A 16,862-nucleotide genomic window follows, 5' to 3' on the forward strand; every position below is an offset into this window, starting at 1 on the left:
AGGATGGGTTACGCTCAGAACACCAAGAATTCAAGAAGAAGAGGAAAAACCACACTTTCTCTTGCTGGGTAATTGAGTCTTATAACATTTAATTGATATTTGAAGTATAATAACACCATTACTGAAGAATGATAGAACTCTAGAATCATTTTAATGCTATTTTTTATTTTCTTATAATTCTTTTTTTTTTTTTTGTAACAAAACTTGAAGATCTGATCTTTAAACTTTGCCTAAATTGCTTAATTAGTTATATTAATAAAAAACTAGGGAAATTGGTGTTTCCACAAACAGTTTTCATTGTGAAGACTGACTTTATTTAAATTTTCTTCTTCAATGATGAAAATTTTCGCCAATTCTTATATCTACAAGATTGAAAAGGTGTTAGAAGACCTTCGTTGGGGAAGGTCGGTTTAAAAGATCCAACTAGGTGTAGTGCAGGACTGCTGCAATTTACTGGTTGTTCTAAAATCTATGTACACTATATTTAGTAGTTTCTATCAGCTGTAATTCCTACGGATGGTGCAAATAATGGAACATATGTTTGACTTAATGCTGAATTGAAGTTGGTAAAGGGGCTTATAGCATATTTTGCCAATCAGATAAACAAGCGTATTATCATTTATGAAGTAAAGTATCTCAACTTGATTTATCCGTGCTTTATCGCACATTTATTTAGTTATGGTATTAAAGTAGTGCTCTCATAGCAAGCAATTCCTCTCTTTGATTTATATCATTGTGGCAGAAAATCTATGATTTGTACGCAGCAAACAAAAGGATCATGTCATTGTTAGATCTTTTAATCTACATATTTATCTATATAATGTCAAAAGGTGCCTTGATATAAAGGTAAAGTGATGATTATTGGTAAAATTCATGCAGGTACTAAGGCAAAAAATGCAGGTTTTTTGTTGCGCATATACAGATATCTTTGTGTATGTCCATATAAACTTACATTTATTTGTAATTATTACTATAGTAATTATCATTACATTTCTCAATGAAACTTTGTGGTCAATTTAATTACCTGAAATTTCTGTTAAAGGTGATTTACATATGTTTAACTATTACTTGTAACTACAGTAATTGTTTATTGTTTAGTTAAAAAAACATTCTGCTTTGAACATTATCATCTCTGCTCTCAAGGATATTTGAGATTAAAAATAAGTTCTTTCAGGGAATTTACGCCATCATTTCGACCTTTTCTACTGGTTTTTTGAACTTACACTATGAAAAAAAGGATGACCTAGACTGTAACATCTAGCCCTGCCCCAGTAAATGGAAATTTGAGATTAAGAACCAGTTCATTCACGGAATTTAATCCAACATCCCGACTGTTTCCACTGTTTGTTGAACTTGTATTACAAGTCAATTTACTTGCCACAATAAATTGATATTTGAGATTAAAAACAAGTTCAATTTTTTTTTCTTACACTGTGAAACAAAGACGATCTAGACTGTTCTATCTAACCCTGTCCGAGAAAATAGAGATTAAAGATTGAAAACAAGTTCCTTCATTTCGACTTTTCATACAGTTTTTTTGAACTTACACAAAATTGAAATTAAAAATGAGTTCTCCCACAGAATCTAAGCCCACATTAAAAGACATTTTCCTCTATTTTTTGATCTTGTAATAAGGAAAAAGGACGATCTGGTCTGTAACATTCCGCCCTGCACAATTAAATAGATCTTTGAGATTTAAATTGAGTTCTTTCATTGAATCTAAGCCGGTACGCTAACTTTTTCCATTGTTTCCTGAACTTGTAATAAAGGAAAAGGACGACCTGGTCTTTAACATACCGCCCTGCACTATTAAATAGATATTTGAGATTAAAAATGAGTTATTTCACTGAATCAAAGCATTCCGACTACTTCCATTGTTTTTTCAACTTAAACTCTGAATAAAAGACCACATGAACATTTCATTTTGTATCCAGTTGATAATTACACCTAAGGAGACACACCCACCTTTCGCATACCAATAAACGAATTTATAAAACTCAACTTCTGGGGCTCAGAAAACTTCACAATATTTGATATAAAATATATCTTCTCATTTTAAGAGCTAACAGCTTTTTACAGCGAAGAAATAGTCAGAAATAGAACTTACAAGTGTTTTAAGGTGACTTAATCTCTGTATTAAGTCACATTCAACTTTGCAAAAAAAAGAGACCTTAGCTGGAGATTTTTTGTTTAACATCCAACCTCTTGTATAAATAAGGGTGACCTTCCTAGTGTTTAGGGACTCCCATTCCCTTGCCAGTAATCCTAAACACGGTGTAAGAAACGTACTCTGCAAGCCCTTTACGGCTTCGCTAAATATTTTATTAGTGAATTTACCTTTACCTTGTTTATTTGTTCTTAATCAGTCGAGACAAAAGCGTTTTGACACTTTGAAATTATATAAGTATTTAATTTTTCTACTAAAATATAAAAAGATTTACCTACTAGTTGAATATTTTTAAACGTTTTATGATAAATATTTTCATTACTGCTGCTGTAACTTTGGCATTATTTTTTACCATAAAAAAGTGGCACAATCGTATTCCAATTTTAATCATAAATCTAAAAAATGAATCAACAACATCTTTGCTGGCGTTTCGTGCCATTTGGTGATGTTTTCTCGTAGCTTTCTCAGTTTTTTGAAACCTATGACGCAAAAATTTGATATTTTTTTTCCGCTTGTAATGTATTTTGATGTAGGTATTCTATATCTGACTTTAAGTAATGTCCGCTATCACTTTTTGAAGACTTTTAACATTAGTTTGTTTAGTCTTTTCTCTTCCACTGGTGCAGCCCTTGGCCTCTTCAACAATCGCTAGCTTCCTTCCTTTGTTGGCAGCATGCCTCATGCTCTTGTTGATTTTCCTTAAATCCCTTGAGCTCGCTGCCTTCCACCTGCTCTCTCTTTCCTTTTTTGGCAACCTTTTAGTCTTCTTCCTTCCTCGTAAGGTGGCCGAACCATTTCAGTCGCTGTACCCTGACCTATGTTAATTAATAACCTCACTGCCAACTTAAAACACCCTAATCTTTCTTCGACGCCACGTGCATTGTCATTGCTTCAGTATCTACCGCTCAAACTGATCAATCTGCTTTTCGTTGTCGATGCATGTACGACGTCCAGCTTTATTCAGAAATTATACAATCTGAATTTAGCGCGGTAACGGACCAATCGACTTAGTAACTCTTGCAAGAAGGGAAAAAGCTCTATTTCTTCATCAAAGTTCTCCAGAATTTAGGAACTGAAAACTGCTCACCTTTTCACAATTCTGGTTGCCGACTACAAAGTGTCGCTCGCGGCAGACCGACAATCTTCCTTTAGGCACACAGAAATCTTGGTATAGTTTTTCTTTACGAGGAGACCCATCATGCTAGGCTGGGACACCAGTTTCTGTAAGGAACTCCTTGATTCTTCGTTGGGAACTCCTGACAATAACAATAGCCTTGGGTAAAATCTAATTTCAATTGATTGAAACATCCAATTTGATTTGATCTGATTTGAGATTTGATTTAATACGATGATTTACGAGTATTTACTTGATGAATCCATGCTTTCAAGCAATCTCACGATCGATCGCCTTAGTTGGTTCTTCAACTAAGTTGGTTGGACTTCATTTCAGTTTCACTCAGTTAATTCTATACCACAGTAAACTACGTCAAAGTTTGCTTTCCCAAACAGAATGAAAAATGATGGTTGCCAGAATAATCTATCCATTAATATCGTCAGGAAGAAGATAAAGAGGCTGTGCTGGAAGTACGATTAAGATTTCCAATTTCACAACATAATTGAGAGTTTTTTTGATTAAGTTAAAGGAAAATTCAAATAGGGAAATGAGTTCTAATTATAAATAGTGCATCTAGATTATCAAGTTGTCTACTAAGGTCTCAACTATGCAGTAAATTTCCACTTGAAATGCCAATACAACGGGATAGGAATTCCTCATTTGGAACTTCTCTACTATTTATTGATTAGTTTAATAATAGAACTCATCGCTTCAGTTGAATAATTTTTCCTTAAACCTGAGAATCTCATTATCAATTTGTATTTGTTAGTATTAAAGATGGAGATTTGAGTATATTAATGTATTGGTTCCATTTAGGACAAAATAGCGTCCACAAAGAAGGTTGCAAATTCAATTAACCTGAGCGAAAATTTCAATTATAAATGAAAGAAAATTTTGTGTAGTATTAAGTCTTTCTAAAGAACACTCTCCCAACCATCCTACGAAGAAAAAATCTTCGTAGGGCCATCAGCTGGATTCAAACCCAGGATCTCTGCATGAATATCCAGTACGCTATCTACTGAACCCATTTATTCCCTTATATTATTGACAACTTAAACTGTTATTTTGAAGAAAGTTTAGTTAGTATTCTTTGTTAGGGTTTTTAATTTGGAAATTCTAAAATACTAAAACATTTTTAATAATTTTTGTTGCAGGTTGTAAATAAAGCGAAGTGAACAAAATGTCGTCAGTGAAAGTAGCGGTCAGGGTGCGACCCTTCAATAACCGGGAGATCTCCAGAGAATGTAAATGTATCATTGAAATGGCCGGATATACCACCAGTAAGTAGAATGGTTATTCTTCGAGTAACTAGACTATTAATGAAAATAAAAGATGATTTCTATTTATTGATAAGGAATAGGTTGTATGTATTTATTAGAAAGATATGGGAAAGATTGAACCAGTAGCTTTTTTTCCGATAAACAAATCAATCTCTTCTTTTTTTTTAATAACAATCTATATGTGATAATAATTCTGATAAAATGAGTTAATGAAAGTAGTGTGCACTAGACCATTTAACTAAAGAAATTTAAAGAACAAAGTGTTGTCACATTTTGAACCTGCGCATTAAATGAAATTGTTTCAGCATTTTTGAAAATAAAATTTAAAAAAATACACATTTGTTCTTTAACATTCACAATCTTTCTATTACCGATTCAAAATTTTGTAAAAACTACTTATTTAATTTTTTTTAAAAAAAAGGCTAAAAATCATATTGATTTTAGAAAGGTGGCATTCTTTTAACTTATTCTCTTCATTTTTGAAATTTTACTTACATATTTATTTCTCTCCCAAAAATGATGTAAATAAAAAGTGATAGATCTGTTTTCGAAAAAAAAATTCCCTCCCCTCACCATCCCAAAATACTGAAAAATCGATTTAGGAAGATGAATTAAATAGTAGCACTTCCGTTTTGGCTGATTCCAAAAATGTATTCCTCGAACCCAAGGCGCCATCAATTTTACATTTTAATCTACTACAATTTTATTTTTATGCTGCTCGCAAACATTTGCACAGATCAATTTATAAAACCATTTTTTTCGGACTCAAGGGACCACAAAAACAAATTTTCAGTGTCGAAAATCCGCACGTTCTTAATTCCTTCTCTTACCAATAGAGTACCAGAAATGTAAAAAGAGAAATGAGGAGAAAACATTGTTCTTTGTTCACTATAACCCAGAGACATATATTCCTTTTTCTAGCCATAACCTCCGCTAGAAAAGAACTAGTCAGACTGTAACTTCTATTATTATTCGACTGATGGCGAAGTACCGTAATCTGTACAAAAGCCCTTCTATCTAAGCCCATATTACTGTCCTAGATATTTCCGAATAAAGCCCCAGGATTCAAGATCCTTTCTGAATTGGACAATAAAGAGATACAGCTAAGCTATACTACAGGCACCCTTTCTCAATTACGCTCCTGAACTTGATACCCTCACAACCCCTGTCTTAAGATCGTATATAAGTTTTCTCCCTTAAACCCCACAAAAGGATCTGTTACATTCACTAACACATAGATGTCTTTCTAAACCACAATGGAGGGAATATGGAATAGTATCGTAAGACAACTTTCCACTATTTTTTTACCCATAATCAACTTTTTAGATTATTGTTGCGTTGTTATCCAAGTTCCTAAGCTTGAAAGTAATGAGTAGGCATTCCCCTAAAGTTTCATTTAAGTAAAATTTACGATCATATAACTTAGATATTTAAAACTGAGTTAAATGAGTTGCGAATTTTTAGAGAAAGAATCACCTTTACAGAATGGGTTTTAATTTATTTAATTCTTTTGAGATTTTGTAGAAAATTGGTCCTGACGATTTTCTATAAATCTTATTTTTTAGATTACATCATTTATTTAAAAGAAGTTCATGGCATTTCTAGGGTATGAGTGGTAAATTTGCTTTCCTTTTTCTAAATTGTCAATTCTTGAAATATACGTTTATACCAATTACAATAATTGTAAAAGGTTACCTTTTACACCACAATTTTGTAGTTTGAAAAAATTGAATAAGTGACGTCGGTAATTACTGTAAGAGAAAATCTTCACCTAAGATTAAAAAGAAAAAAAAAAAAATTATTCGAGAAATTATCAAAGTTAAGAGAGCACTATTGTAAAAGGTGATATTCGATCGATATTTTCAGTGTCGACTAATGTGTTAGTGGCCCGAAGCTTAACTGGTTCAATGGAGGGAGAAGTTTCTCTTGAATTCTAATAAAATATACAAAATGTTTCATTGAACGTTACTATTTATTTTCACTGTTATAACCAATTATTATCAAAGATCCTTGTTATGATTAGTAGTTTTACTGAGCTTTAAAATCCTAAATCATCCTAGTAGTGATGATTTATTTTGGAAATATGTCACGAGAAAAGAATTCTTATGAAAAGATTTACGAGAAAATTGCCGTAAATCAAGGCTGAAGCACTAAGAGGCGTGGCCCACAAAGTTAAAGATGTTGCACAGAATTTGATTCTCGTTCAAAGCCATATGTTTCATTTAATGTACTAAATTAGAAAATTAAGTAAAGTATGTTAGCTATCCGTCTCCACCTGATTAGTAGTTGGAAGTAAAACCTGCTTGCTTAAGATATACAAACTTTACTATTTAATTTGCCCCAACTGACATAAAAGTAGAAAAATAAAATAAAAATATGAGGAAAAAACAAATTAAAACACAGGAAGTTTCTGGTTGACGTGTTTAAATGTCCTTGACCCTTGCCCTAAGCAATTTAGAGAGAGGGTTTCCTTGTGCGGATATTGATGGAAACTTACCTACCCCTAATATAAATTTCCTGAAGTCCAGCCTTCTGTATCGATTCATTTTGCATTATAAAAGTGGAACATGTTTGTTACTACATTAATTTTACTTTTTTTTTTTTACTCGTGACGAGAAGTTTTGCAATCATGACAGATTGTTTTTTAAATTTTTTTTCTTTTGTACCGCTACTAGTCACAACTAGAAGTACAGAACTGTTCAGTAACTTCAATTCAGTGATTTTTAAGGACTGCCTGAAGAACAAAAATTCATTCTAATTTCCGTTAATTTAAAAATAAACCTAACAAATTTTTATGAGAAGGTGATGCTATTCAAAAAAATATAATCAAGTAACTGCATTAGGTGCTTATTGGTCAAAAATTGAAAATTCGGAGTCACACCCCTCTGGACCCAGAATTTGCTTCTTTTTTTTCCATATCTTTTATTACTGATGATCTTTATAATTCGAGCAGGGAGGTTGCTAAGCAATGGTCTTTGTACTAAAAGTTGCCGTCAAGAATTAAATTTGTTTATTGGAATAAAAATAGAAAAATAATAACAAATTCAATATCCGAATAAGATAACACACCTAAATGTGTGAATTGCGGCAGTGCTAGCCATTTGGCAACTAACGTGAATATGTGTCCCCAATATAAGAAAGAGAAAACTCTAAAGCAATTAATGGGCGAGAAGAATATCTCATACCTGGACGCAAGAAGATTGTTATCCAGTAACTCGTTTGCCGCCTTAGCGGAAAAACAAGCCCCCACTTTAGATAGTCTAAAAGAATTCCCCTTACTAAATAAACTCGTAGGTAACGATAATAGGCCATTCGCGTCTACCATCTCTTATAAGAGGAAAACCAAAAGAAATAGGTTTGAGGTGTCCCCTAATTTCGATAAAAAATTGATTAACGACCTATTAATTCAACCGGGTACGAGTAAAAGTACATTTTAGATACATTCATGAAATAGTCTAGTATAGTTACCCATAAAAGGTGTTTAGCGGGTTTAGTAAAACTTTCGATTTAAAATACGTTCTCCGACAAGTATAATTCATGTTTCTCACTTTTTGGTTATATCATCCCTTTGGTATATACTATCATCCAACCTTTTAAGATAAGATATTTAGTTACGAGTGTAATTTCCTAACAATTAATTTTATTTCAATACTTAAGTAACTACTTGAATGCACATGCGTTCATTTTTTAATTAACAATTAATACAACTCTTATATCAATTTATTCCTAATGCTTAACTGCACTCATTAATTTAATTTCAATTGCAAAGATATAGGGGCGAAATAGCAGTTAGGCGAAGATTCATTGATCGGATGGATAGGGTTCTGTGATAAGTAGAAAGGGGTTTATCTGTGTAATTCGCGTGGGCCGAAGAGAACTCTTGACGTCATATTCTGTGATAACTAATTTTTTGTGTACAGTTTTCATTTATTTATTTTTTTCTATTTTTAGTTGATTATTGCTCATTAAAATTGTCTTTGTTACGTCATTTTTACTTGTAAAAAAATGAAAATTAGTATCGCCTTTTTTTTAATATTTTTTATTTTATTTTTAAGTGAAACTAATAAGGGATGGACACATCAGCTTTGTATTAACTAACCCTTCGTTAAGAAATACCCTTGTAAAGTAAATGTTGAATTGGACAGATCCGCTCTTCCGTATAACATCGTCGGCTCTGGATGTCAACTGATTGAAAAGTTTGGTCTTCGTTGGACTGTTTTTTGGACCAACTTCGTCTTAAATAGGAGCACGATTTCTCTTTCTGTAGAAAGAGATTTTAATCGAAAAAGTGCGCAAATATGAAGTAAATAGCTAATAATAAATTTTTTCCCTCTGTCTATAGTCAGCGGTTTTCACATTATTCCGGTAGCTTGGTAATTTCTGTCACTTACCCATGTTTTTCTGAGCGGCAGACTATGAACTCATTACCCACAAGTCTTGAATGTCTTGGAGTCATTCGGGAAACCATGCTTTTGCTAACAGTTACCGTCAAGATTTCAAAAAAGCCGCACACTAGCTTTAGTTAACACTGTAATAAACCGAAGAGTGGCTGTCTGAAATGATGACCACTGCAATTGATTTTCCAGCGACCCAACTATAAATTTCCAGTAGCGAGAATGATTGTTGTTATTGCTGAAAGGTTGGTCTGCTTTCCTTAAGAGGAATCACTTTCAAAGAATACTCTCTTGCCTCCAAATTTGTTGTAACATTATATACGTTTACTGTTCATTTATCTTCACAATGTATAGGTGATAAAACCCTAATTGTAGTGCACTTATGGTGGATGCATTTTAGGGAAAAGTTAAATAATCAAGGAATTTTTTTTTATTCAGATTGAAGTAAATATGTTTCGTGATAATTTTATTAACTCAGCATGACAGCAGTATATGAGTGTTTTGCACTTAACAGTCCATTAGAGCAACTTTTAATTAACGGAATAAAAAGGTTATGTTGTCAGTTTACAAGTCTTCTTATTTAATATGCAATTTAATTACTTCCGTAATAGAGTCTGATGTAAATGGGTGTGTCATTTTGTTTTTGAACGATTTTATTCTACTCTATTGCGTTGTAATATTTTAACTTTAAGAAAATAGTGCGAATTAAAGGAAAATTGTACTCATTTTCATAAATGAAAAATGTTCAAGCTGTTACCTCTCTTCCTAACCTTGCCATATAATTTCCCCATCGTGGCAGTTTCGCCTGTCCGAAGTGAAATTTGCTTTGATCTAACCAAGGTTAATTAGATAAAATGTCAGTAAGAGTTTGTTAAAAAAAATTTTTTTTGTGTTAATTTTTTAAAGCAATGTTTTTCTAATGTAGGTAACAATTTTTCTAACTTTCTTGTGTATTATGTTACAGCTATTGCAAATCCAAAAGCACCTCCTGGAACAAAAGATGCCATCAAAAGTTTTAATTACGATTATTCATACTATTCACACGATGTAAGTATGACTGGACACTTTAGATTTCCTTTAACTCTTGCAGAGTATTGGGGTCTAAGTTGAGACCGAGCAGTATTATTGATGTAGGCCAAGATTTGGATGGGCTTGAAACCTACAGCTTCTCTTAAGTTGGTTTATAACTCTGCGCGTTTTCCACTAACGACTCTTAACATCCAAAAAGTGCAAATTAGTTTTAAATATTTTTAAGCAGATTTTAATAAAACTGACTTTAATTCTTTTTCAGCCGACTGATCCAAACTTCACAAACCAACAAATGGTTTATAAAGATATTGGTGAAGAGATGTTAGAACATGCATTTGAAGGTAAGAATTTTACTTTATATTTATTTTTCATCTTTCTTTGGTAACTCTTTAAAAGTACGAAGTGATAATATAAGAAGACTCAGCCTCAGCTCAGATTAAAAACGGATAAAAAAAAGGACAATGTAAGGAGGTATTGTGGCATTGTGATGCGGACATTGCAACGCAAGTCAAAAAATTCATGAATAGGTTCTTTTCATATCCAAGGATATGCAAAAAAATTTGTTTTTCTTTAATACAGGCTAAAACGTGAATTCTGAATTATTATACCCTGCTATTTCACATATTTTGATCGTCCTTAACAATGCAAAACAATACTTCAGCAACAAAATAGAATTTCAATTTTTTGATAGGAAGGGTTTGGCAATTTTCTTATACATTATTTTACAAATAATTACGAATGATGAAGTTGCAGATAGACTTCAACATTCACTGTTTAAAGTACAAACATAACAGACGTAATCAAATCATCTCCAAGAAAGAGAGAAAAAAAACGAAACATCTGTGATGGTGTTGTCTCAAATATCGGCAATAACTCAGTTACTAAATTAAAAAAGTAACTAAATTGATTATTTTTTAATATTAATGAAAAATTTGAGTTAAAAATCTTTGTTTCTTCCATTAGCGCGAATAAACTCTATATTATATTGTATTTGTGTCACAGCCAAAATGATCCAAAACTTGTATGAGGTCATGAAATGAATTCTCAGTAAAAACATATTATGTAATGGAGGAATTATTGACTGAAAGGCTGCTGAGTATGTTGGGACTGCTGACAATGTATTGAAGTTTTGATTATCCCTGTCTCAAACTCAAACATAGAAGAGAGGTCTGCTAATCTCTTCTAATGTAAATAGAAATCTATTCAAAAAACAACCAAAAAAATGCTGGTGATCTCTGACCATAGGACACATTTTTACAGTTTTTTCAATTCCTACTTTTTTTAAAGTAATAATTAAAACTTAAAGAACAATATTCTTTAGGTGCTTAACTCTGACATAGAAATTATAGGAAAGTTCTACATGCATTTCTGCCACAAATTAGTCTCTGCAAGTCTGGCATTCATTGTGCTTTGTTTCATTCCATCTATTATGAATATCTTTTCTTCATAGTTTCAACAAACTATGATTTCATTCAAGGTGTAAAATTGATCAGCTAATTTAAATTCAGCTACAATGTGTAGCCGATCAGATGGCCAGGTTTAAACCAAAAGAGGAGATTGTTAAGCGACAATTATTATTATTACTGTTACTATTATTACTATTATTATTTTTATGTAGGGCTTGACTACTTCTAAGGCCACACCTCAGTGCTCTACCAGTCTCTGGATAATGTCCAGAGGACATTAATAATATAATAAATTGGAATCGACATTTTAATTCTCAAAATGAAAAAAACATTTATTTATTTTAGGCTACAACGTTTGCATATTTGCGTATGGCCAAACTGGTGCCGGTAAATCTTATACGATGATGGGACGTCAAGATGAAGAAGGCCAAGAAGGAATTATACCCCAAATTTGTAAAGATCTTTTCGATAAAATTAGAAATACCACAAATGATGAATTGAGGTATTCTGTCGAAGTAAGTTATCAATATTAAATTTCCATTTTGTTTTGTATAATTATATTTTCATTTTGTAATTTCTTCAGGCAAGAAACATCTGTTTTCCATAACTGTTCTTAAATCTGCACTAACAAAAGTAACTTTAAATACTATTCAAGTTTAAAATTAAAAATAGATAAATAAATAATGCTGATGCATAATTACAAACTTATTCAGTTATTAAGAGAAAGGCTCCAGCCAAATATAAAGAATAAATTTGAATACTCTGGAAATGTTAATATTTACGTTATTGTATGCAAAATTATAAATGGAAATTATTAAGGGCCTTCTCATAATAATACTACACAAATTTCAGTTCTTTGTAAATCTATTGTTTACGAAAACCATGATGAAATACATTTTTAAACCCCCTCATTATATGAACTTAAATAGATATTTATAAGCGTGGAATTTACGTTAGGAAGTAGTAGAATAATAATTATTCCCAAATAAAGGGAATAATTATTCCTAAAATTAAAATAGTAGAATAACGATCTAAATGGAACTGACTTCGCATTGGAATATTGTCAGAACCAACCTTGATTTGCTCAAAAAATTGGCTAATAAATAATTAGCTAGCATGATTTATTATTAGTCAATAGAAAATTAAAAAAATCTATTGAACTCACAAAACATAAATTTAGCTATAGTGAACTGGGGCAGAACAAACATGAAATTCTTCTGCCGAATTATATCTATACTTTGACATATCTGGCTTTTGCAATAATTTATTAAACCAGTAGTCTATAAACTAGTCTGAATGACGGTTACAATTGAAGTACGTTTATTTATTTATTAGAAATAAACAAACTAAATAAATATAAAGTATAGTATTATAATTTTGTATTGATAATTTTTTGTCAGGTTAGTTACATGGAAATCTATTGTGAAAGGGTTAGAGATTTATTAAATCCGAAGAACAAAGGCAACCTTAGAGTTAGAGAACATCCATTGCTCGGACCGTACGTGGAAGATTTGTCGAAATTAGCTGTTACAAGTTATGAGGATATTCATAATCTCATCGATGAAGGAAATAAAGCTAGGTAAGTAAACATGAATGATTGTATGAGAATTGAAAGTGTGATGCTGAAACAATTCTTCCATTACACATAATATAATTTAATTTTAATTCATTCTCTAATCCTTCTTTAGATTTTTATATTCTTAAGTTTGTTTTTTAATAATTAAATTTATTAACAAATTTAGGACAGTCGCTGCTACTAATATGAACGAAACGTCTAGTCGCTCGCATGCAGTATTTACAATATTTTTTACACAACAAAGATATGACAATCTTACATCGCTATCAACGGAGAAAGTCAGCAAAATATCACTTGTAGATTTGGCTGGTTCAGAGCGTGCCGATTCTACAGGTGCCAAAGGCACCCGTCTTAAAGAAGGAGCCAATATCAATAAAAGTTTAACAACATTGGGAAAAGTTATATCGGCTCTTGCTGAGATTGTAAGTTATAGATTTTTTTTAAAACTATATTTTAAGAAATGACTAGGCAAAGGCAAATGTGCAAAAAAAAAAAGACTAAGGCAATGAATCAACATGTGCAATTAGCACTTCTTTTTTAAAAAAAATGCTTTTTGCAGAAAGTTAATGCATTACTTGCCTGGTAAATTTTTGTGAGACCCGAAGATTAATGTATATTTAAGTTGAGAAAAAAGGACTGGTGATGTTTTGACGGAATAAATAACTTGTCTTCTTTAATTGTATTTCTTCTGTCCAAGACTAAAAAATAATTAGTTTAACTGTGCGTTTATTTACAACATTCGTGTTTTTTCCTAAAAAAAAAATGTAATTCATTTGCGAATCATTTGTATCTTGTGCCTTGTATTTTCTATTTAGAAAAATAATTTTTTAGCAAATACTTTTATTCAATAATATGAGCATTAAGACTTACATATTCTGAAGAATAGCAACTTTATAAAATGAAATAATTTAGTCCAGTTGTTAATAGAAGAGACTTTTATAATTGGAACTTGAAAAAGCAAAGATCATGAAATGTTTCGTGTCGCTCTCTAGATATTTCTTAAGTGTCACGGAATTATTGAATTGTTCATAGTTCAGAGTATTGAACAATAATTTTGTAAAGATTTTAATTCACCTCAACTTGGGATTTTTTTTCTTTTTATGGGTGGCATACAATTGAGAATATAACTGCAATGTAAAATTCTTATTACGGATTAATACTAAATGAAAATAAAAGATGATTTTACCAAATTTTATGCCAGTTCTTTGATTCTGAAGGCTGTGAAATAATTTTCGCAGTAAATAGAAGTGAATTTAAAATACGTTTCTTTTAATTTATTTTTTTGTTTTAATTACCTCGTAGATTTTTAAATTAAGGTTTATGAACACCTTATTTTGAAGTAAATTAATCGCTCGATTAAAAGATTTTCTTTTTTCTTGCTACTATAATTTCTCCAAAAGTACTACTAGTTCTTTTTTTATAAAATTGTTGTAATTAATAAAAAATAACAGTGAAACAAAGCATTACTCAGATCAAACTTCAGTATTTCCTAATTTAGTGACAATTCGCTTTTTTAGTTCAATGATTGTTCTGAACACCAGTCATTTTGATCGTAAAAAAATAATTTCATATTGCTATATTTTAAAATAAATCATGCAATAAGCGAATTAAAATTAAAAATTACATTTGCCTTTCTATTTTTTAATTTTTTTTTACTAAAGATTCATCCTTTTTCTTCCTTAATTTTTCTTTCATTAACTGATTAGTCAACATATTATAAAGCATGAATTCAAATTCTGATTGTGAATACTGAATCATTTTAATGTTTTCCTCTCAAAGGGTAAACAAAATGAGCTTTAAGAACAATTATATAACCTGTAACAACGTGGGTATTTGCTTCAATATTTATTTGCTTGAAATTTTTTAATTTCAAACAGATTCATTAAGCCAAATTGGGAATAGTTGATGCGACTTCTCTAGGAAATGCGGGTTAACCCCCTTATTGGTAGCAGCTGGGATTATCTTCATTAAGCCCATGCGATTAATTCATCAATCTGTACCCAAAGACTTGTTGATGTGATTCATTTACCAATAGGAGCAAATTTGTATTCATTTTCAGAATAATTTTTTTTTTTACTACTATACGTACTCAACACTATTATTTTCCGTTTTATTCATGCATGAAAAGAAAACTAATTTCATTTGGTATTTTTGTTTTGTGTTTTTCCATGCATCCTTTATTTTATAGTCTGTAAGTAGATCATTATCTTTCATATATCACTTAAATCTATCTTAAGTTTATAATCATTCTTTATAAATCATATTTCGATATAATTTGCAAATTTAAATTAAACAGTTTTTTTGTACCCAATTGTAGGCAACTAAAAAAAAGAAAAAAGAGAATTTTATTCCGTATCGAGATTCGGTGCTAACTTGGCTTTTAAGGGAGAATCTTGGTGGAAATTCGAAGACTGCCATGATCGCTGCAATCAGTCCTGCTGATATTAACTATGATGAAACTCTTTCTACTTTGAGGTATACAAAAAATATATTGATTTATGCTATTGCTGTATATGCTATACATTGATCTCTAACAATACTTCACCGAAATTGTTTTATATATTAGGAGTTTCTAAATATTGTTTTAATATTCTTTTCCAAGAATAAAAAGAACTTTTTTATTTATTTTATTCATAGATACGCAGACCGTGCTAAACAGATTATGTGCAAAGCTGTTGTTAATGAAGATGCTAATGCTAAACTTATTAGAGAACTTAAAGAAGAAATACAACGATTACGTGATCTCCTTAAAGCAGAAGGAATCGAAGTACAAGAAGGTAGTCTCAATGAACAGTTAGCGTATTTGGAAATTGTATTATTTTATTAAATTATCTTTCCACCTCGAATGGAGATAATCTCTTCTTTAGTTTTATTGTTTTTATTTTGTATGAGCTAAACAGCCCATTTTATTGATATGTAATGTGTAAAACGACATTAAATTTGGAACCTTTAAGTTATTAGTAATCAGAGAAAATTACTTAAACGTAAAGAAGTAACAGCACTTTTTTTTCCCTTTTTTATTGAAACACGGAGCAGATGGTAAAGTGGTTTACGAAAAGGCTAAAGACAGCAATAGTAAGTAAAGTTGCTAAAACCCCAAATTGCTCAGAATGTCGCATATTGCTTTCATTTAACACTGCCATCCTAATTTCAGAATATTTTGAACGTCATGACCTAATAATAAATCAATAAATAAAATTTGCACAGTTAGTGAATATTGTCTGTATTGTGAAATTCAGTTCTTAGTAAAAAATTATCGTTCTGTTTTAATATTTTCGCTTCTTCTTTGTAATAGTTCATTTAATACAAAAAAAAACCGCTTTCCTACAGAATTATAAAATTTAAATAAATATATTTTTCATTTATACTTTTATTTTATTTTTTCGTTATGCTTTATGTGTAAACAGCTTTTGATTTAGGTTTATAATTTTAAGGTTTGTTTCTTTTCAGTTATGGTTCTTTTATCATTATTATTTAAGGCGGGTGCCCTAATGCCCATTCACATACCGGCTCCTATCCTGCCCAATAGAATTACCAAGTTCTCATCCAGCTCTTCTACAAAATCTACAATCTGATTTCTTTGAAACCTGCCGACTTGTTACAGTATCTTTTCAAATCCCTCCCTGACTGGTTTATGAAGTGGTCTTTCTGTATTATGTCCACTTTAAAGATACTCAGCAATCGCCGCAGTCTCTGTAGACTTCTCAATCTGAGCCACTGGGCTAACACACTATTAACACTGTTTCTATCGAATCACTTTCATTTTGACTCAATGACGAACCACAGATGCATATCCTTTTAATCACTGCTACTAATTTCATCAGCTTTTTCGTTATCCTGGATTGCTTGATTTCAAGAAAACAAAAAAAAAGCTAATTTTGTTTTATTCTATCCAA

The 16,862-nt window shown here is 31.1% G+C and overlaps 1 protein-coding gene and 1 long non-coding RNA gene across 10 annotated transcripts in view; one reads left to right on the forward strand and one right to left on the reverse strand.

Moving 5' to 3' along the window:
• unc-104 (kinesin family member unc-104) overlaps positions 1-16,862 on the forward strand; it is a 50,577-nt gene that overhangs the window by 4,307 nt on the left and 29,408 nt on the right. For 6 of the 9 annotated variants that reach the window (XM_074121979.1, XM_074121981.1, XM_074121983.1 and 3 more), the window contains 9 exons: positions 4,436-4,561; positions 9,920-10,002; positions 10,247-10,325; positions 11,736-11,905; positions 12,791-12,969; positions 13,133-13,388; positions 15,284-15,441; positions 15,604-15,743; positions 16,003-16,041. In XM_074121979.1, coding sequence (XP_073978080.1) covers positions 4,462-4,561; positions 9,920-10,002; positions 10,247-10,325; positions 11,736-11,905; positions 12,791-12,969; positions 13,133-13,388; positions 15,284-15,441; positions 15,604-15,743; positions 16,003-16,041 — 1,204 coding nt within the window. In that variant the 5' untranslated portion in view covers positions 4,436-4,461. Of the gene's footprint in view, positions 1-4,435; positions 4,562-8,220; positions 9,812-9,919; positions 10,003-10,246; positions 10,326-11,735; positions 11,906-12,790; positions 12,970-13,132; positions 13,389-15,283; positions 15,442-15,603; positions 15,744-16,002; positions 16,042-16,862 lie in introns of those variants that run through there. The other 3 variants (XM_074121982.1, XM_074121987.1, XM_074121985.1) reach the window with 2 other exon arrangements.
• On the reverse strand, positions 11,874-14,145 carry LOC141451002 (uncharacterized). The gene is made up of 3 exons (XR_012456490.1): positions 13,837-14,145; positions 13,546-13,717; positions 11,874-12,009 (listed from the first exon to the last, which is right to left on the reverse strand). It is a non-coding gene; the product is annotated as an uncharacterized lncRNA (long non-coding RNA).

This window comes from Rhodnius prolixus, unplaced genomic scaffold (genome assembly GCF_049639745.1).
Source record: "Rhodnius prolixus isolate KJV_2025 unplaced genomic scaffold, Rpr scaffold_8, whole genome shotgun sequence".
NCBI lineage: Eukaryota > Metazoa > Arthropoda > Insecta > Hemiptera > Reduviidae > Rhodnius > Rhodnius prolixus.